This window comes from Myodes glareolus, chromosome 16 (genome assembly GCF_982192425.1).
Source record: "Myodes glareolus chromosome 16, mMyoGla1.1, whole genome shotgun sequence".
Taxonomy (NCBI): Eukaryota; Metazoa; Chordata; class Mammalia; order Rodentia; family Cricetidae; genus Myodes; species Myodes glareolus.
Window position 1 is genome coordinate 41,052,097 of NC_142041.1, and position 21,382 is coordinate 41,073,478.

At 42.5% G+C, this 21,382-nt stretch overlaps 1 protein-coding gene across 3 annotated transcripts in view; it reads right to left on the reverse strand.

The window, feature by feature from the left end:
* Mdn1 (midasin AAA ATPase 1) overlaps positions 1-14,496 on the reverse strand; it is a 129,761-nt gene extending 115,265 nt beyond the window's left edge. For all 3 annotated transcript variants that reach the window (XM_087897210.1, XM_087897209.1, XM_087897208.1), the window contains exons 1-5: positions 14,303-14,496; positions 4,938-5,164; positions 1,817-2,041; positions 1,228-1,335; positions 964-1,156 (exon numbers count right to left, since the gene is read on the reverse strand). In XM_087897210.1, the coding sequence (XP_087753336.1) occupies positions 964-1,156; positions 1,228-1,335; positions 1,817-2,041; positions 4,938-5,164; positions 14,303-14,404 (855 nt within the window). In that variant the 5' untranslated portion in view covers positions 14,405-14,496. The remainder of the gene's footprint in view (positions 1-963; positions 1,157-1,227; positions 1,336-1,816; positions 2,042-4,937; positions 5,165-14,302) is intronic.
* Positions 14,497-21,382: the final 6,886 nt, after the last annotated feature.

Genomic DNA, 21,382 nt, shown 5'->3' on the forward strand with positions numbered 1-21,382 from the left:
ATGTTATCTCTTTTGTTTGTTTGAAGCAGGGTCTTACTCTTGCCTCAAATACAAAGGCTGCCTCAGCTTCCTGAGTGCATGAATTAAAGACATACACCACCACACCTGGCCCAGTAAAGGCTCTTAACACTGGAGCACTCTCCAGCCAAAGGATAATTTTCAAATAGATTTAAGAGCCTCACAAATCACCAGGAGCTTTTGTTTTAGTACTCTCCAACATTCTATAATTTTATACTTAAGATTAACAATGCCAGGGCTTTAGCTACAGTTCCAGGGTCTCCAACACAAACTCTCACCTCCACGGGCTTTGGCACTCATGTAGTTGACAAAACATACTCAGGTACACACACCTACACACAAAAATTTGTAAGACCTTAAAAAATCAACAATGCATGAGCTAGCAGTCTAGTTGCTACATGTGAAGTACATGTTATGCTGTATCACTTGCACAGATGCAGAGAACTGGGAAAACCTGGGCACTGAGAGAATACACTGCTTCAAATGCATCTAGTTTTTTCAGGTACAGCGAGAACTGCTGTTTGTCTAGCGATCCTGGCCTAGCCTATCAAGTGCTTTCCCACCAGGCTATATCCCCAGTCCTGAAGTCTGTTTCAGCGCCAGCCTTCATCTGTTATTTTATTATTTTCCATTTTTGAGACAGAGCCTTGCTGCATTATTTAATGCAGGCCTCGAGATCCTCTTGCCTCAGCCTCCCCAAAGGCTGGGACCACAGGACTGTGTAACAATGGCAGCTTCGAGTTCTGCTAAAGTTCAAGGTGTAACAGAGGTGGCATTATATTTCCAGTTTCAGATTTAAGAGAGATGAAAGGAATACCTTGGAGAAACTCAAGGTGAATCTATCTTCATTTCTCCATAAACACTTCTAAAATGGAACAGCACTTTAGTAAACTCAATGTGGACCCCACATGACTCACGGACCCTGACCTACTGAGGCTATAATACCTGCTCTCCAGGGCCGGAGGGTTGTTTGGGCAGCACCACCCCACAGACAGCGGTCACGCTGGAAGAGAGGTCAGTTGAAACAAGGTGTCCCTGAATGTACCGGGGCTCCTCTCCCTTATGCCAAAGGGAGGCTTTTGGGTTGGCCAAAACCAAGGCCTTCTCCAAGTCCTGCAGTTGGGCCTCTTCTAACAACCTAAAAGAAAATGTTCCCATGAAATCCACACAGAAAAGACACAGAAGCCCTCCAGAAAGGCCTGTGCTCACCTCAACCTGAAATGCACCAATTCATCACTACTGAAAATCTTCCTTAGGAAGGCTAACTTGTGCTCTTCATTCATGCAGGTCACCAACGCAAGACAGTTAGCTGTATGCCTGAGGAAAAAAGAAGCAGATCGATTCTGCTGACCCACAGTTAAGAAAAGTACTTGTCCACTAAGCACCCAAAATTGAAGTCTTCACTATCACAACATACACTTATGAGTAAAGAACACAAAATACACATTTAGCAGAACAGGAAAAAGGGTGAAACTCCATGTGTATCATCTTTCTGAAGCAGCACTGAACGATTAGAGAAAGGGGTAAGAACTGAAACTTGACAATGACAAAATGAACTAGGGCTAGAGATGGATCAGCAGTCAAGAGCACAGACTGCTTAGAGGACTGGAGTGCAATTTCCAACACCCACACGACAGTGCACGACCATCCATAACACGGCTCGTGGGATCCAACAAACATACAGACAACACTCATACACAGAAAATAAATAATTTAAAAAGACCATACCAAAAAGGTTTTTCTTTGCCCTGTCCCATCCCATCCCACCCAAATCAGAAGCACAGGCTAAGCCACATACCAGCGCACCAAAGCATCATGGCTCCTGAGGAGAGGGACACACACACTCCAGTCCCAGAGGTCCCGGAAAACAGACTGCCTCTGCTTCAGAAACATGTGGGCAGCTTCCATTAGGTCTCGGAGCTTCATCCGCCTGCGTCCATAGCGTACAGGGTTAGCATCGGAACTCTCAAGGAAGAGTCGCTGAAACACTGGATAGGTGTCCTTGAAATAGCGCAGGGCAAACCTTCAGGAGGGAAAACAGGAGGAATCGTCATTCATTGGTACAATAAGCAGCCAAGTGCCCATCTATCCTCAGGGACATGACTGGGGAAATGAGCATCTTCATTCCCTAGAGAAGCAGCCAACTGCCCACCTGCACTAATGAACAGAACTGAAGAACATAACAGAACTCTTCATACCTCAGAACGGGGAGAATAATGCTAATACACTCCTAGAGACTGAAGCCATTTCAGGTTGAGGAACAGGCCCTGGCATGAGACACTAGTTCAGAAGCTGCGATCGCCAAAGGCTTTACCCACAGAAGCAGAGCACATCCTGAGTGGTAACTACAGATTGCACTTATTGAACACTCACTGGATTCTCACTACTATGCTACTATCTAGAGATACGAAAATTCATGTTGTAATTCTTGTTGATATACCACTGTATGATGGAGAGCCACTTACAGAATCAGGAGAGGAACAAAACAAAATCAGGAGAGGAACAAAACAAAAATGTTCAACCGAATTTGAGGGAAGTAAAACCAGGTGCTTAGGATACATCTTAAAGCATACAGAGGAAAAGCTGGGCAGTGGTGACACACGGTTTTAATCCCAGCACTCTGATCTCCTAGAGAGCCAGTTCCAGGACAGCCAGGGCTACACAGAGAATCACTGACTCTTAAAAACAAGCAAAGCATACAGAGATCTTTAAGAGAACACATGATGTATGCTTTTAGCTGGGTGTCACACACCTGTAGTCCTAAGCACTCAGAAGGGAGAGGCAGTGAGATCTCTGAGTTTTAGGCCAATACCAAACAGCAACAAAAGAACATAAAGTTTGAAGCCAATGGAAAAACAGCTAATTAATTCATGATCTTAACGAACCTCTAACACAGCCCTGACACATTCTGCCATAAAAGCTCAATACAAGTGGTACTTCCAAGCTCCCACATTTCAGTTCTAAGGCTACTTCCTTCTGCTTCTCCAATAACTGAATATGTAGTCCTTACATTCTATACTGATTCAAATAAAGCTGGAAAGGCAGGTTACAAAACAGAAAACTTAAGTTAACTGAAAAAAGCCCTTGTGACTCTGCCCAAAAGTCAGAATTATATACAATTCTCATGGTACTGAGATTTTAAAGAATCTCTCAATATACTTACCGATTCACAATATGCATAAAGAGTTGTTTTGCCAAAAAAAAAAAGAGTTGTTTTGCATACTGAAACCATGGGATTTATACCAGATGATACAGAATTGATTTTATTATTTATTCAGTTACAAGACAGAATCAGGAATAGGATTTATCCCACACACATAACACACATCCGATCCCATATGGATCTGCCAGGTTCTCTAGCACAAGGTATGTAGAAATCGATCAAGTATTGATTGGAAATGTACTGAAGGCCTCAGAATTTCATAAAATACACCATGTTCTTAGCAAAGGTTTAAAAAAGGACTTTTTTTTTTAGCACATGCCAACAAGCCAAAGAAATTATAAGGAAATGTCCTACATATTCATTATACAACCAAATACTACTACCTGCAGGAAATAACCCAAAGGGTACTCAAAGGAATTAAATCTGGCAGATAGCTGTATCCACAGGAGAAGCTATGAATCCCATCAAAATTGATAAAGATTCGGTTTGAACAAGAGACACCTCTTAATTAAAAAGCATGACCGTTTAATCTAAACTAACCTATAAAACTAACAAATGCTTCTCATTTGATCAAAAATAACTTGCCAAAAGAGAACCTCCGCAAAATTAGGATTTGTGAAGGGTTTTGTTTTTGTCTTTTCAGAAGGATAAAGATATCCAGCTAAGGAATCTGAAGACCACTGGACAAATGAGACATCTGTAGAAAAAGGACAAATTATACAGAAAAAAAGTCTCAAGAAAAAGAGTAAATTGGCCTACTGGTATATCACATTTCCAACAGGATAAAATTTCATAAATATTCCCAAATCTTTGTTTCTGTTATTCTCTACAGACATATAATGTAAATGGTCTTTTTGTAGTCCCAGTCTAATTGAAAATAAAAACTGGCTTTAGAGTTGGTGTGTGGTTCTATCCTTCTCTAAACCCCAAGCATGCTTATTAAAGTGAAATTCAAAATCTCGTCTCATGTCTCAAGAACCACCTGATATGGAACAGAAGAAAAAAAATTAAGAACTATTTTAATGTATTAATCTTATAATTCTTTGGTTTTATATTGACTCTTTAGCAACTTTTCTTAAGGTATAAGATTTATAAGATAAATATCTATATATTAATCTTTGTATTTTATATATATAAATTTTTTGTCATGATTTTAAAGGTTTCATCTACGTTCCAGTACAGGATTTTGGGTGTAAGTATCAGTTTTCTGCAGTGAACCATGAACAAGCCTAACAGTGACCTTAGAAGGCTTCTTATCTCCCCAGTGCTTTGGTTGTAACATGAGGGCCGACTTGTTGGGGTTTCTGTCCCTCTCAGTACCCCAACAGCCGGCAAGCAACAAAGAAAATCACTCACAAGATTCCATAAGGTTATAAACTGATTGGCTCATTAGGTCAGGCTACTTATTAGCTCTTATAACTTATGTTACCAAATTATTCTTATCTACGTTAGCCACATGGGCTCATTACCTTTCTCAGTGTGACAGCTTACCTGTTGCCTCTTCCGTGGTCTGCACAGGAATGGCAGAGGAACTACCCTGCTTCCCAGAATTCTCCTGTTCTCATTGCTCCACCCCTACTTCCTGTCTGGCTTTCCCGCCTATACTGCCTGCCTGGCCAATCAGCATTTTATTAAAATATGATTGACAGAATACAGACAATTCTCCCACACCATTTGGTTATAGCAAGAGCCATCCCACTAGACTTGAGAGAAGGTCATCACCTCACAGAGAAATACAAATCAAACTGCTACTCACGGGAGAACATCAGGATGGTTACCAATGAGTTTGCTCATTGACACACTGAGACGTTCATGCAGATCATGGTTGACTTGGCCTCCACTTTTAATGGCTTCAGCATTTCTTTCCAGCAAATCCAAAAGGATAGGGCGCAGCTGGCGACCAAGCAAAAGGGTATAGTCCTTATCCAGGAGCAACTGTGCCAAGGAATTCAGGATACACTGGCGATCTTGAGGTGTCCATACCTAATCGAGAAGCAAGACAAATGTCTATGTAAACATTATTCTTTAGTACTGGAAGGATCAGAGACCTAGCTTAGGATCAAAACACTAATTTCTAAATTTCTTGAGGGTTCTGTTAAAATAAAAGATTAGATTTTGTTACTAAGAGTTCCATCCGCTTACATTATAGACAAGAAAACCAATACTTAGGATTCCATTTTAAATGATATGTAACTTCACTCAACACTAAATGTTGAAGTGTCTCAACCCTGTCTAGGGAATGTAAAACCCCAGTGCTCTTGTCTCCTTTGTTACTCATAAATGAAAATATAATCCTATGATTACTTCAAGGCATGATGGAGAACACCTATAAAAGACAAACATAAAAAGGTAAGCTTTCTTGTAGGTTCTTTGTTTTGCCAGCCACCAACCCAAATAACACAGAGACTTGTTATTAATTAGGAAAGCTCGGCCTTTAGCTTAGGCTTGTCCCCCAACTATCTATTATAATTAAACTAACCTGCTTCTATTAATTTATGTTTTACCATGTGGCTTTTTTACTCTCCTTCATTCTATATGGCTGACTTGGTCCATGTTTCAATTGCGATTCCCTGCGATTTCTTCTTCCCAGAATCTTCTCTCTCTCCACAAGTTCCACCTACTCTCTCCTGCCTAGCTACTGGCCATTCAGTTCTTCATTAAAAATCAGAAGGTGCCCCAGGCAGAGATACAAATATTACACCAGATTAAGACCTGGGTGTAGCTTAGGTACAGCTTAGTTATACAGAATTGGTACCTAGCATGCAATGGGCTCTGGGTTCAATTCTCAAAACAATGAAGATAAAATTAATTTCTGAAAATAAACCAATCTAAAATTAGCAAAACAAAACCAGTATGAACAATCATACTTTGAGATGAATGAAGAGGTAAACCACAAAATCCTACTGTGTAGTCTCAGAAAGTCCATAAGCATGAAAAAAATTGTGCTGCTTCTATGTAGACAGCTAGCAGGACTTACTTCCCAGCGATGTGTAACACCGGATCTAATTTACAAAGAAGGTGTCTGGTCCAAAGCTAGGACCTCCTCATCCTCAAGCTGCTCTGGTCACGGGTTTAATCACAGCAACAGAAACTTAAAACAAGACAGCAAACACAACAAAGTTTCCAAAGTTATCACTCAAAGGGAAAGAAATTTAACAGATTCAGCCATGACACTGAGAGGCAACTGCACTTTTTAAACTGTAGGAATGTCCCTACTAGCAAGTGTTCCTAAGAGACCACTTTAAAGAGGGGTACTAGTTTGACATCAGCCTGGGCTACACAGTTGAGATCCTGTCTCCAAAAAGGGATTCCACACCAGGACTTTTTGTTTGTTTCTTTAGGTTTTGCTTGGTTTGACATATGGTCTTGTGATGTATCCCAAGCTGGCTATAGCATCCCTAAATTCTCCACCACCCCACCAAGACCTGTACCATCCAGTAATGTTAATTATAGATGTGCACAGAAGCCCAGCTTCTGCTGTTAGGAAGTGTGGTTCTAAGCTCCATTTCATAACATGTTTAGAATAATGCTACTGGTTTTATCTAATCCTTTTCTAGTTATGTATGGCAATGAGGCTAATCAAAAGATGATAGATAAGTAATTGTCTTACCTTACAGCACTAAAAGGCTGTATTTAGAGGCCTACAGTATGTTAAGTAGTAGTAAATACTTGGCCTATCATGTATGAGAGTGGGCTCAGTACCCACTACCAGAAACAAAACAACCATGTATTTCTTTTCATTCTAGATACACAGTATAAAAAAGGATAGAAAAGTTGTAATGGGTGACTAACAAGTTCCTAGTGTATTATAAAACAGGATTTACGCTAGATGATTTTACCCAATTTAGCTAATAAATGATCTGGAAAGAAGGCTCAGTAGTTAAGAGCACCTGCTGCTCTTCCAGAGGACCTGAGCTCAATTCCCAGCATCTGTATGGCAGCTTACAACTGCCTGTAACTTCAGTTCCAGGGGATCCAACACCCTCACAAAGACATACAGACAGACAAAACACCAACACACATTAAGTGCTCTAAGAATGTTTAGGGTAAATAGGACAGCTGGCAGGCTAGATAAATAATTTTGTTTTGATTATTTTCAGATATATCCTATTGTAAGCTCCTTGGTCACCTTGGGGGGGACTTAAAGATTTAAAAAAAAACCTAATTTATATTTAAAGTGTAAGTACTCTGAACATAAACATGCACACCTTGTATGTGCCTGGTACCCACCAAAGCCAATGGAGGGTCAGATTCTCTGGAACAGGAGTTACAGTTCTTGGTTGTCACGTGGGTCTTTGCAGAAACAAATGCTCTTAATCACTGAACCATCTCCCTAGCCCCTGAGAAAGACTTTTATGAAGAAAAAATTAACCTAGTCTTCTAGTACTACTGAACACTATTATAAACCTATGGCTTAAAGTAACAAACAGTACTGTCTCATTTATTTCTGGAGTCTGAGGTCAAGACGTTGGCAGGGGAACATTCCTCTGAAAGGTTTACAAGAGCATCAGCCTTCCTCGATGCTTCATGGCTTCTGGCAGTGGCTATCAATCCTTCCCTGGCTTTTAGCTACATATCCCCAATGGCAGCCTAGGTCAGAATCATCAAGGTTACCTCTCTGTCCTTTGATTTCATTCTTTACTTTTGTGATGCATGGTTGGATGGTTAGTAGCAAACCCATCACCTCAAGACTCATCTAAAACAACCGTTCAGACACATTTGTGAGGGATTCTCTACAAGGCTGGCCTCTCCGAGTGTCAGTGAGGGACTGTCTCGGTTATGTTAACTGAGGTGTGAAGAGTCACTTAATAGGGTGGGATGGCTCCTTGGGCAGATGTAGACGGTGTAAATGAGAACCAAGCAGCAGCACTCATCCTCTCGAGCCCCAACTGTGAACACCGACCAACAGCTTCATGCTCCTGCTGTCTTAAGTCACCAGTCACAATACACTGGACTTTCCAGTGTGAGCCAGAGTAAGTTCTTTCTCTGCCGCATTATTTTTTGTCAGGGTGTTTTATCACAGCAACAGAGAAGAAACTAGGGTAATTTTATTATGGCAGCAAGGCTCCATTTCCAAATGACATCACACTGGACAGTATTAGAAACAGGATTTTCTTATTATTTTTGGTGGCTACAAGTTATTGTTTTGCAGTGCCGTGAATCAAAGCCCTCTCTACAGTACAGGCCACACTCTCAGCTTTGGTAGCTACACTGAACCATTACACTGGTGCTGTCCTACATTTTCTCAATTCCCTACCATGAATAACACTACTAATGAGATTTTCAATAATGAAGGCAAGCATAAAGACACATGCATGCAATCTCCAACAGTTGGGGAATGAGGTGTGAGGACTGCAGGTTCAAGCCTCCCTGGGCTACACAGTAAGGTTGCGGGGCAGGGGAGCAGGAGGCAGGAAAACTAGAAAGGAATGGAGTAACAGCACATACAGTTACTGCTGCTCACTGGGCTAAGGGAGAAGATGGATTGAGCCCAAAAGTTCTAGGACAGAATGAACAACATAGTAAATCTTAAAACAACAAAATTTAGGGCTGGGAACTTATCTGGTATTCATGAAGCCCTGAGGGGTTCACTCACCAACATATATAAACAGGGGAAGATGGTTCATGTCTGTAACCCCAGCATTTGGAAGGCAAGTCAGGAAGATCAAAAGTTCAAGATCATTTCTGGCTATACAACATTCAATCAATAATTACATTCCTAAAATAAACTGTTATTATTAAAACCTATGAATGTGCAAATGCAAGAACTGGAAAGAGGAGGCAGCTGGGGGTAGCAGTTCTACAGGACAATTATAACAAGCCTTCTCTTTTAGTGCCCCAGCCTGCAAGCCAGAGCATCTGCAATCCTGTTTTCTGGCTGCTGGAACAACAGAGAAGCACTAAATGTTCAAGGTTTTACCCTCCAAACCCAAGGCTACCAGAACACCCAGGTAACTACGTTCTTGAGAAATTGTTTCTTTGTAAAGTGAGAGCCACTGGGGCAACCTCATGGCAACCTCTTCCTACTTTCTCACTTTTCTTTCACAGAGCTTAAGTGAGCTTTATTTAAATGATGAAGTGGCATACTAGTCTGAGGGAAGCTCAAGACACAGATTAAACTACCAAGTACTGGGCCAGTGAGATGGCTCAGCAGGTAAAGGTGATTTCCACCAAGGCGGTCAACTTGAGTTTAATCTCCAGAATCCACACAGTGAAAGGAGAGAACACCCACAAACTGTCCACACACACTAAATGTAAGATTAAATAATCAAGTAGAAAAAAGACATTTTTAAGGTGGTTCAGATGCTCGCTTATCAAAACTTAGTAACCAGTTAGGCACGGTGGCACACTGTAATCCCAGCACTGGAGGCAGAGGCAGGTAAACCTCTGAGTTCAAGACTAGCTGGATTTACAGACTGAGTTCCGGGACAGCCAAGGCCACAAAGAGAAAGCATGTCTTGAAAAACAAAAAGCAAACAAAACAAACAAACAAATTCTAGCAACCAATTCAGCAACATTAGGTCTCAAACCTAGGACACGCCTCCCTTGGTGTCCGTGGATCTTTCCAGCATTTCTCATCCTGTCCCTACCTGAAACCTCTCCCTCCCAGGAGCTGGGATTGTAGGAGGAACTGAGGATTAACCAGCCTAGAAACAGGGGACAATAGGAGGAATTATTGGATTAACCAGCCTAGAAACAGGGGACTGTAGGAGGAACTGCTGGATTAACCAGCCTAGATACTTTAGGAATGCCTTAACTTTAATATGGAAGTCAAAAATGTATTGCTTTGGGAAAGAGGCTATGCTTTTGTTTTCACAGAAAATAAAAGGCTATAGATTCATTCAAGTTTGATATAGTATCAGGTTTGATCAGGGGAACTCCCCCTCCCCAAAAATTCTGGCTAAAGACATTAAAAATAAACCCCAAAAAAACTATAAGATAGTTGACATACATTTTACCTGCTAAAAAATTTTAAAAAATCTTTGGCTGGTTTGTGTATAACGCACAGCAGTGTTAATGCAGATATGTATGTTAGCTTTGAAAGCTTATGTTTTCAGAGCAAGGGGACCAGACACAATGAAAATGGGTGGCTGAGGTGATGCAGCCTCTCAGTGTCTGTGCTGCAGTTTCCTCAGAGTTCTGCATCCAGAACAGCTTCAAGCTTCAAGCTGTAAGCTGAGATGGTCCAGCCTCACAGACTATCCTAGCCAGAACTTGACCATTATCCTAATGCCAGAGGACAGAGAGGAAACAGGAGGTGCAAGATGGAAGAGAGATTAAAAACCAGCGATTTACATAAATAGGTTAATTTAAGTTATAAAAGATAATGGGAGAAGTCTAAGTTACAGGTCAAGCTTTCAAAATAAGTTAAGTCTCCGCATCTTTTGTGAGTTGGTGCTCCCACAGCAAATCTGTCTACAAGCTACAGTCCCCCCGAAGGTACTTTCCACGGAGTCTGCCGAAACACGGGGAAGTGAACTAGAAGACACAACTCTCCCTAGGCTCCCAGTGAAGGCGACTACAAAAAGCTCTCTTCTACTGAATAATGAAGTCAGCTGAAAGAGAGCAGCTACTCAGAAGGCCTGGAAAGCTTTCAAGGGCGGCCCATGACTCGGACTTCGTTCCTTGGCATCCACATGTCCACATGCTCACAAGCAGGGCAACCCGATGGCCAGAAGGAAATGTATGTTCATTAGGTAGGTCTCAGCACTTGTGACCTCTAAAGCTCCAGATAAGGCCTGATGCGCCCAGTAACCAGCTCTGCTCTGTAGATACATCAAACTGGAAAATAAAGGTTTTCAATTTTTTTCTACATTGAAAGAAGCTAGGGTGTATATCTCTTAGTACATTTCTCTTCTCTTCCATAAACACCAAGTTTTAGCTTTTGCTACACTAACCAGAGCAAAAGAGAGGAAACACAAACATTCTAAGATAAATGCAAGACGGGATAATACAGTGACAGACAGCAGCAGGGGACTGGAGCCTGTCAACCTGTAGATAACACAGTAAACTGCCCAGCATGTGCCATGCTCTGGATTCTACTGCAGCAGCAAAAGAAATTAAACGGACAAACAATAAGAAGCAAATATAGAACCAAGTTTGGCGGAACAAGTTTGTAGCCACAGGTATTCTGGAGTCTGAGGTCCAGGGGTGGGTAAGGGTGGTATTTAAAGTCTAGTCTGGAAAGCACAGCAGGAGGTCTAAATACTATTATTGCAAATAAGGATAGTAATAAATTAGGGCAAACGCAGTTTCAATGGCAGAGAGGTTGTCTAGCCATGAGTTGAGGCCAATCCAACATAAAAAATTAAATAATAATTAGTGCAGTTAAATAATAATTAGTGTTTGTTGAACATTCAGTGCCAGGCACTTTTGGTAAATCCTCAGTTGTATTTTCTAGTCATCAAAGCAGTCTTATGTACAGTGGTTACCATAGCAAACTTTATCCATGGCGTTTATAATCCTCCCGGCATTGTTTCCTCTAGCAGTCCATAAACTGGAGACTATCACCCCCATTTTACAGATCAGAAACTGAAGAAAAAAGTCTGAGGCCAGCTTAGGCTACAAAGTTGAGACCCACTCTCCAAAACTAAATCTTCAGCTATGCTATGTCCCAGTACCTATGCTTGGTGTTAAATGTAAATACAGACAGTGATCAAAATGAGGAGAAATCACAGTGGGAATGAAAATAAAAGTAGACACAGACCTCAACAAGAAGCCCACCGCAGTGACACACCTGTAATCAGGGCTTGGAGAATAGAGGCAGAAGAATCAGGAATTGGCAAGCTGGAGGTCAGCCTGGACTTGAAGGTTTTTGAAACTTGTCTCAAAAGTAATTTTTTTTTTTAAAGTAATACCAAAGCCAGGCAGGGTGGCACGTACCTTTAGTCCTAGGACTAAGTAGGCAGTGGCAGTTGGGTCTGTGAGTTCCAGACTAGGCTAGTCTATATAGTAAATTCTAGGTTACCATGAGATGCTGTCTCAAAAAAACAAACAAAACAGGTTCTAAGCACATGCAAAGAATGAGGTTAACTCAGTGGTACAGTGTGAGGCCCTGCATTCAATCCTCAGAATGACCCTACCAATCCACTAACAGTTGGCACCTAGCTCTTGGAATTAGGATACAGTCATCAGTTAAGATGGATCTAAAAAATAAAAAAATCCTAAAAAAAAATCATTCTTCAATTCTCAAATTCCATTGTAAATCAGTATTTCCACATCTTTATTACTCTTTAAAGTGTTTTTGTTTCCAAACTAGGGGCACATCTGGGGACACAGTAGCCTCAGCACTGAGGCTACCAAACATATAGGAAGATTCGGCCTCAAATTTAAAACAGAAAGAGCTGAAATCTAAATGTAACAAACCCTCAATAAAAATATTTAAGCTATTCTCCAAAACAGAAAGGAATAAACCTGAAAGATTCCCGAGACTGCCTAGAATTCAAAAGACAAGTCAGGAAGACGACATAAACAAGTTTCTCCCAAACTCCCTAAGTCCAGGAAACTTTCTAGTTTTTTGGTATTACTATATTATTTAAATATACATATTTACCTTGAGTGGTGAATTTATGTCTCCCTAAAATCTTAAGACCCCAAAAAAAGAATACAAATCATTCTCAACCCAACTCCAAAAACGTAAACATGAATCCCCTTAGGTGTTAAGAGTCAAGTCTAAGGTCTGCAATATGCTGAACAATGTTCTCCCAGGGAAAGATCTCTAGACCCAGAAAGAACCTACACCCCAAATACAAGATGTAATCCTAGGCCCTGGCACAAGGTCAGCTCATCTAAACCGATTCCCCCCTTTTTTAATCAACCCACCAAAAATCTTTTTTTCTCTAGACTGCCAACTCATGCTGAGTCGACCTGCAGCAATTTTGGTATGGAAGCCACAGGTCAGGAATTCAGGCGACAGATGCCACTAAGTTTAGCTTTTCACATTCTTTATCAGAAATGCCTTTTGATTCAGACTGGTAGGGCATGTCTGGAAACCCAGCCCTGTGTGGATCCCTGTGAGCTGAAGGCCAATTTACACGAGTACCAGGAGACAGCCAGAACTACATAACAGAGACCTCGTCTCAGAAGAAAAAAAAAACAAGTAAAATGCCTTTCAGCTGAGGGTATAACTCAGCAGCAGAACAGATTCAAGCTCCCAGAAAAAAACTCTCGGAATTTTCTCAGGTGAATTCTATTCTGATCCGAAATTCTCAGGTTCTTTAGTCTAAGCCAGTGGTTCTCAATCTTCCTAATGCTGAGACCCTTTAACACTTTAATACAATTACTCATGCTGTGGTAACCCCCAACCATAAAATTATTTTCAATGCTATTTCATGATTGTAATTTTGCTATTGTTATGAATCGTAATGTAAAGATCTGTTACACGATGGTCTTAGATGACTACTGGGAAAGGCTCGGGACCACAAGAATAAGAACCATTGGATCCGCTATACTGCTGTTACCAAACAACAGAGTGTTTACGTACCTACTGCATTTGCAACCGAATGAGTTTCACAAAATTAAAAACACATTTTTCTAGTCTCAAGCTTACAGACAGAGCAGGTAGGGAAAAATAAAAGGAAATTAAAAGGCAAAGTGAAAAGTTGCCAATAAGGATGCTCAACTCTGACAGTAGTCAAGAAGTCAAGGCTCTTGAAAACCCAAGACCAATTTGGAAAAAAAAAAAATTCCCAAAGTTAGCGTCTGTTTTGAACTTCAGTTGTTTGTATGCTTACGAACCGACTCCGAAATCGATGCAAACTCCCTTGATGCTGAGACCAGATTTATCTGTCTCAGTGCTGCACTGAGACTTGCGCCCTGGGGAAATGCTACCGATGCCCGTCAATGTGCCAAACAGAAGGGACAAATCAGAAAGAAAAACATGCTGCAAGCAAACGAGGGGTGGGGAAAGGAAGGGGAGGCGTAGGCAATGCACGTGTCTGGGGCACACAGACGCAGCCTCGCAGAAAAACCAACTCTCTTCCTTTCGGAAAGCGCACGCTCCCCATCACGGTCTGAGCACCGGCCGGGCAGGGAACTAGAGCTAACCCCGAAAAACAAAGGCCCTTTCTCGGGACACCCGAGCTCCCCGGCCAGGGCCCGCCTCCCTTCACCCGTGCTCACCGCCTTGGTCAGGAACCTGGTCAGCTCGCCGCGGCTCTTCTCGTTCTTGTCGGCGATTAGCCTCAGAGGCCCGGCCAGCAGCTCCACGGAGAGGTGCTCCATGGTCTCCCGGCCGCTCTGGGCCACGGAGTCGCCGCCGAAAACGGACCAGCAAGGAAAGCCCCTAAAACCGGCGAGCGGACGCACACGTGGTGAAGGACTCCGACGACGTCATCAACCTGCGGCCGTCACGGCGGCCACTGCGTCGGCGCTACTGCTGCTACGCCCACTTCGGCGGAAATGCGTCACGTTTGGACGCTGCTTGTAGGAAGGGAGGCGGAAATGACTTTTGAAGCCTGCAGGATTACTGATGGACGAGGTTTTTCAGTGCAAGACCGGACAAAAAACAGATTTTCCTAACGGTGGAACTGTAGGGACATGAGACCCAAGCGCACAGTGACTTGGTCTGTATCAACACAGATTAGGTGTGAACGATAAGCAGGTTCGCTGTCCAAGATTATCGCCCACAGGAAAGTGCCTTATTGTGAGAGAAGAACCCTTGATGCACTTTTTTTTGTTTTGTTTTTCGAGACAGGGTTTCCCTGTGTCCTGGAACTCGCTCCGTAGTTCAAACTGGCCTCGAACTCAACAGATATCCGCCAGTCTCTTACTCCAAAATACTGGAATTGAAAGGAGGGCACCACCGCCGCTCAGTTTCGTTCGTCTTACAAATACTGGAAATAGCTGGGCCATGATGGCCTTTAATCCCACAACTCAGGAAGCAGAGGCAGGTGGATCTCTGAGTTCGAGGCCAGCCTGATCTACAGAGTGAGCTCCAGGACAACCAAAGCTGGTACACAGAGAAATCCTGTCTCAGAAAAAAAAAAAAAAAAAAAGATCAGGGACATGACTTCGTGAGTAAAAGCTCGTGACGATAAAGCCTGATGACCTGAGTTTGATCTACCGAACCCATGTGAATGTGAAAGAACCAATTCCAGAGTTGAATTGTGATTTCCTTTTGTAGTCATGGCCTATGTGTGCTTCCACACACCATAATAATGATGATGATTCAGGAAGAAATAATGTGAGATGAAAGAGCCTAATTTCTAGGGTCCACGGAAGGATCCCCCAGACTCAATAAACCACGCCAATGGATGCAAACAACAAGAGGATTCTTTATTGTCAAAGGCACCAACGGAAGACTCAGTACTCTAGTGAGACTGAGCCTCCCTTGTATTTTTCCAGCCAGTATTTATAGAGTCTCAGGGGTTACATAATGGGGAAGCATAGCAACAACAACATCATTGGTCAACTCAAATTAAATTAACATATGGGGTGGATCAACATCAGGACAAAAACAAGTCTACAAAAACAAGTCTAAATTAAGCTAGTTTCAGCCAGTCTCTGCCCCCTTGGGTTTCAATACACAAAGGACTGGGTGTTTTTCTCAAGACTGCTTCTGCTGCCCACAGAGTATCCTGTTTTTATCCTCTAGGCAGGTGCAACCAGTCTTAAGACTGCTTCTGCCACCCACAGATATCCTACTTTGCCCTGGCCTAGTTGATCAAAACATCTTAAGATGGAGACTAGGGTTGGAGTCTTTCAATCTTAAAATGGAGACTAGGGTTGGAGTCTTTCTGACTACACAGAATTTAACTACTAAAATGAAGGTCATGAATAAACTAAACAAATGATGTCAAACAACACGTCATCTAGAGAGAGAATTTACAGGAAAGAAGCCCAATACCAATATATAGGGTAGCTTACAACCATCTCTAACTCAATCTCCAGGGAATCCAATGCCCTCTTCTGGCTTCTCTGGCAGGTACATACATGTGGTGTTCAGCAGACACACATACACAAACAGACTTCTCTAGACAGAGTTTCTGTGTAGCCCTGGCTGTCCTGGAACTCTCTCTAGACCAAGCAGGCATTGAGATCCCCTGCCTCTGCCTGAATGATTAAAGGCATGAATCACCAAGTGCCTGGCACTCTATTTTAAGAAAGGGAGAAACTTCATGATGGCTCAGAGGGTAAAAGGTGCTTTTCCCCAAACCTGGCAACCAAATTTCAATCTCTGAAACCCACACAAAGAACTTAAATTGATGCAATTTTAGTCTACCACTTTAAAAACTTTTAAGATATTTTCTTACTGTCTTTAATCACAAATGTCAGCAGCTGTGTAGATGTATTCTATCTCTCATTTGATAACATGTAAGTCTATTTCTATTTAAACTTTTTGGCCTATTATTTCAATATCAGCCTGTCTCTTTCTGTCCCCTATATTAGTTAATTATGCTTTTTTTCTTTTGGCTTCCTCATCTTCCTCATGGGAGTTTCTCAACCAGGATTTTCAACATACCCGTGCTTTACATATTTTTACTTTTTAAAGATTTATTTGGGGGCCTGGGAAATAAATCAACAGTTAACAGAGCACTTGTCTTTCAGAGGATCTACGTTCATCTTGTTGGGTTCCTAGAGGACAGGCCTTCGCACCCCCGCTTGATCTGTTTCACACTCTTGCGGTTGGTTGAAAACAGGAACAATCAATCAGTTGTTTTCAGCAATGTTTCTAAGGATGTTTACCCCTAAGCCATTGAGTTATAGTGATGAGCTTCCAGTTTTTTGCTGGCTTAGCCTCCCCTGCTGAGAGATATATATCCTGTGTGAGAAAGTGGAATAAAGGCTTGTCTGCAGAACCTGAAGTTGTGTTGTGTGTTAATCCTGATGTCCTTTGCTCAGAACGACAGTTGCCATGCTGGTGCAGCAAAGTGGAGGTTTCCACCAAGATCTGAGAAAGAAGAGGTAGCAGACAGGGTCGTCCTAGGCTGGTAATGATGGATTGGGGTAAAAAAATGGGATCCACAAGCAGTAAGAGAAACCTGATATATTAGATAGCTAAATTGTTAGAGCAACAAGGAACCACTGTCAAAGAGAGAACTATAGAGGATTTTTTTTAAGAATATAGCCACAGCAAGCCCGTGGTTTTTGACAGGTGGAGGTTTGAACATCTCCGTTTGGAAACAGGTAAAAAGAGATTTGCAGAAAGGGCTGCAAAAGGAGGGGGCCGATAGCGTCCCTATATCTACCTTTTCACTATGGCACCTGGTTCGCGATGCTCTACTTACTGATAAAATGAAAGTGAGACTGGAGGTTGTCGTGGCTAAAGAAATACTTGAAGAAATACAGGAGGAGACTCGCCGGTTCATAGGATCGGCAGAGTCACATAGGAACCGAAAGGAAATGTCAGAGGTACCAGGGGGAACTTTGGAATCTGGCGCAGGACTAAGGCTAGCGCCAAAGTTGGCCCACTTTCTGGCGCAAAACCAGATAGCAATAACCTCTGAGTCAGAAAATGGGGAAGACAGCCTCAGCTCTAGTGCAGAGAATAGTTTATCTGAGCAGGAAATTAAGGTACTTCAGAAAAGGCTGAAGTGCTATAAGGCAAAGGATTTCTTAGGTGTGCCGTCATCCCAATCTGCTTATAATAAGGATTGAGGAAGGAGGGAGTCCCGTTGGGGACTTACAGATGACTGGGAGGCCAAAGAGGGCTCAGGAAGAAGAGGAGGTGTCTGTTTTTGGCCCCAGCACACAGTTGCTCCGGTTATAGAGGTACCTGATCCTAACAATCCAGGACAGATGCTGAGACAACGTGGGGCCTTGAGCTTTAAGGAGATGAAGCAATTGAAAGAGGCTGTGGCAGTATATGGTTCTCAGGCCCCATTTAATCTTGCCATGGTAGAGTCTTTTGTGGCATTGAATCTTACACCTAGCGATTGGCAACAGCTATGCCATGCGGTACTATTGGGAGGAGATTACTTATCGTGGAGGGAATAATATCAAAAAATTGTTTACATTGGGCAGATGAATGTTACACACCTGCCCGCCACAGAAAAACTTAAGTTTGTCCATGTATCAGTAGACACCTTTTCAGGAGTAATTTTCACATCCTTACATTCAGGAGAACGAGCAAAAGATGCCATTGCACACTGCCTATCTGCTTTTCCCTATATGGGCAAACCTGAGGTAATTAAGATAGATAACGGCCCAGCATATATCAGCAAAAAATGTTTATGCTTTTGCTCATTCTATGAAATTTCCCATAAAACAGACATCCCATGTAACCCAATGGGTCAAGCAATTGTGGAAAGAGCCAATCAGACCCTCAAGCAATATTTTCAAAAAATAAAAAGGGGGGAGTTCATATTCTCCCCAGCAACTCAATTATCCACCATTCTCTTTATTTATTTATTTATTTATTTATTTATTTATTTATTTATTTATTTATTTTACTGTGGATGCTGAAGGGCACACACTCCCCTTGTTGCCAACTCCCTTGTTGGCAAAGATTGGGGGGGCTGTATGTGTTTTTCCTCCAGAAGTGATAAATCAATTTGGGTACCAGAGCAGTGCGTATGACCGGTGACCCAGGATGAAGATCACAAAGCTCCTTCTGCTTCAGGTGACGACTCTGGTAACAACAACAGAATCACGGGTGATAGGAAGTCTGGTGAGAAACCCCCCACTTCTAATGCCAGTTAGTAAAATAGCCCCCTCTTTTCCCTCACTTTTTTTAAAAATATTTATTTATTTATTATTATACAATATTCTGTCTGTGTGTGTGCCTGCAGGCCAAAAGAGGGCACCAGACCCCATTACAGATGGCTGTGAGCCACCATGTGGTTGCTGGGAATTGAACTCAGGACCTTTGGAAGAGCAGGCAATGCTCTTAACCTCTGAGCCATCTCTCTAGCCCCCCCCCCTTTTTTTTCCTTCTGCAGAAATAGCTTTAATGCCCCTTGGGAGAGAGAGCATCAGCCAACATGGCCGGGTACCTTTCCCTCACTTTTTGCTAGCAACATAACAGTGGGGACAGCTTCAGCCCAAGTTGATCTGAAACAGGGAAACATTACAGCTGCCTTTTCATTAATAGAGGATCTTTGTGTTTTATTAATCTTAGTAACCTGTCATTGGTGAAGGAGTCCTCCTTTCATCATGAATGTTTACTATTGAATAATGCTTCTATTGCAGACTTTACTAATAATCATACTCATAGTAGGGTGATAGGATTTGGAAATATACTGCATCCCATCCTGAAAGAGGATTTGAAAACAAATATAACACATACCTATGGTCCCAAGCCTGCTCCTCGGTGTTGGGATGCTGTTAGAGATTTTAACAGTTATGTGGGGAGAATGTATCACTCAAGAGCCTGATTTGATAAAAGGCAGGAAAGATATGTTGTGGTATGGCCATAGGCCCGCAATGAAAAATTCCACCTTTACGAGGTATGAGTAATTGTTTTTAATGCCACTGCTAGTTTTAACCAAACAGATCTTTTTGAAACCTCTCTACGCAATAGGACTATTAAATCCTCTGCTTGTGTTCTTGCCCCATTTTTCTTTGTATTGTGGAATGGCACTTTGGAGGGTGATATTAATTGTTCTTCCAGGATCTACAAGCTGAGTAATTGCTGGGACAGTTCTGATGGAGCTTTGATCATTCGAGTGCCTGCTGTGATTCCTCTGCCGGTGCTGGTGTCTCAAGAATGTCTGCAGATCATTCTTTACCGACAGCAGCGAGACTTTGGGATAACAGCTGCAATTGTTGCTGCTATTGCTGTCGCTGCCACTGCGGCTACGGTTGCTGGAGTTGCCATTTCATAGATGGCTGTGACTGTGGAGACTGTGGAACAGCTGTCTGGAAGGGTTAGCAAGGCCCTGTGACACGGAGTGCTCTGGACTCTCATATTGGACTTCAACTTTTGAATTTTGATGGATGGACCACGCTTTTGCAGGAGTGGGTGGATTCCCTTTGGCTCCTGTGGCGGGTGTCTTGTTCTCATTCTTGTAGAGCGGTTTGCATTGCACCTGCTGATGTAAATGCTTCTGATGTGGTTGAACTGTTGAATGCATGTCTAGATGACCCTTGGAATTTCTTTTTTGAATTTTACTCTGCAGACAGCTCATCATATTGTTAGTACTAATAGCACATGGGTCCCTGCTGTGTCTGGATCCAGTCAGTAGAATGCCATGACCCAACTTGGGGGCTGGGTCCAGCAATTGTCTGGAATGCTCTCACTTGCACTGATATTGCTATTGGGGTTATCTGTTTTTGAATTCTCTGCTGCTTTATGCGGCAATTCCACGTACAGCACACTGTCATTCGACAAGTGTTGCTTGGGCTGTCTTCCGGTGATCAGGAAGTGCCCCAAGTCTAGCTGCAGATGTTGCAGAAGTCATAGGAATCCCTATGACAGGCAACTGTCTTGGTATGGAGAGCTCACCTAAGACAGGGATTATGGCCTCCCGTAGATGGGTAAGAGCCTCTATCAGGGGGAGTCCTAAGACAGGGGCTCTCATGCTTTTAAAATAAAGGGGGGGGATTGTTGAGTCCCTTGAGGACAGGCCTTCACACCCCCACTTGATCTGTTTTGCACTCTTGTGGTTGGTTGTTCCAAAAACAAGAACAAAACAATCTGTTGTTTTCAGCAATGTTTCTAAGGATGTTTACCCCTCCAGTGATGAGCTTCTTGCTTTTGCTGGCTTCCCTGCTGAGGGCTATATATACTGTGTTAGAAAGTGGAATAAAGGCTTGTCTGCAGAACCTGAAGCTGTGCTGTGTTAATCCCAATGTCCCTAGCTCAGAGAACTACAGTTGCCATGCTGGCGCGGCACACAGGGATCACTCGAGAAGTACTCTTAGCCAGAGTCATGTCTGGAGGCACTTTTTTTTTTCCTTTTTGAGAAAGGTTCTCAGTATGTATCCCTAGCTGTTCTGAAACTTGATTTGTACACCAGACTAGGCTCAAATTTAGAGATCCACCTATCTCTGCCTCCCAAATGCTATTAAAAGTGTATGCATATGGACCTGCCAGAGTTTAGGTGAATATATATGCAGAAGCCCATAGGGACCAAAAAAAGGGCCTGGGTCCCCTGGAATTTAAATGACAGGTAGTCTTGATCAGTCATGTTGCTTTCCTTTCTTTTTTTCTTTCATAGAGTCTCTGTCTAACCTTGAGCTCACAGAGATTCGTCTGCCTCTGCCTCCTGAGTTCTGGGACTAAAGGTGTGCGCCCAGCTCATGAGCAGTCAAGTAAGT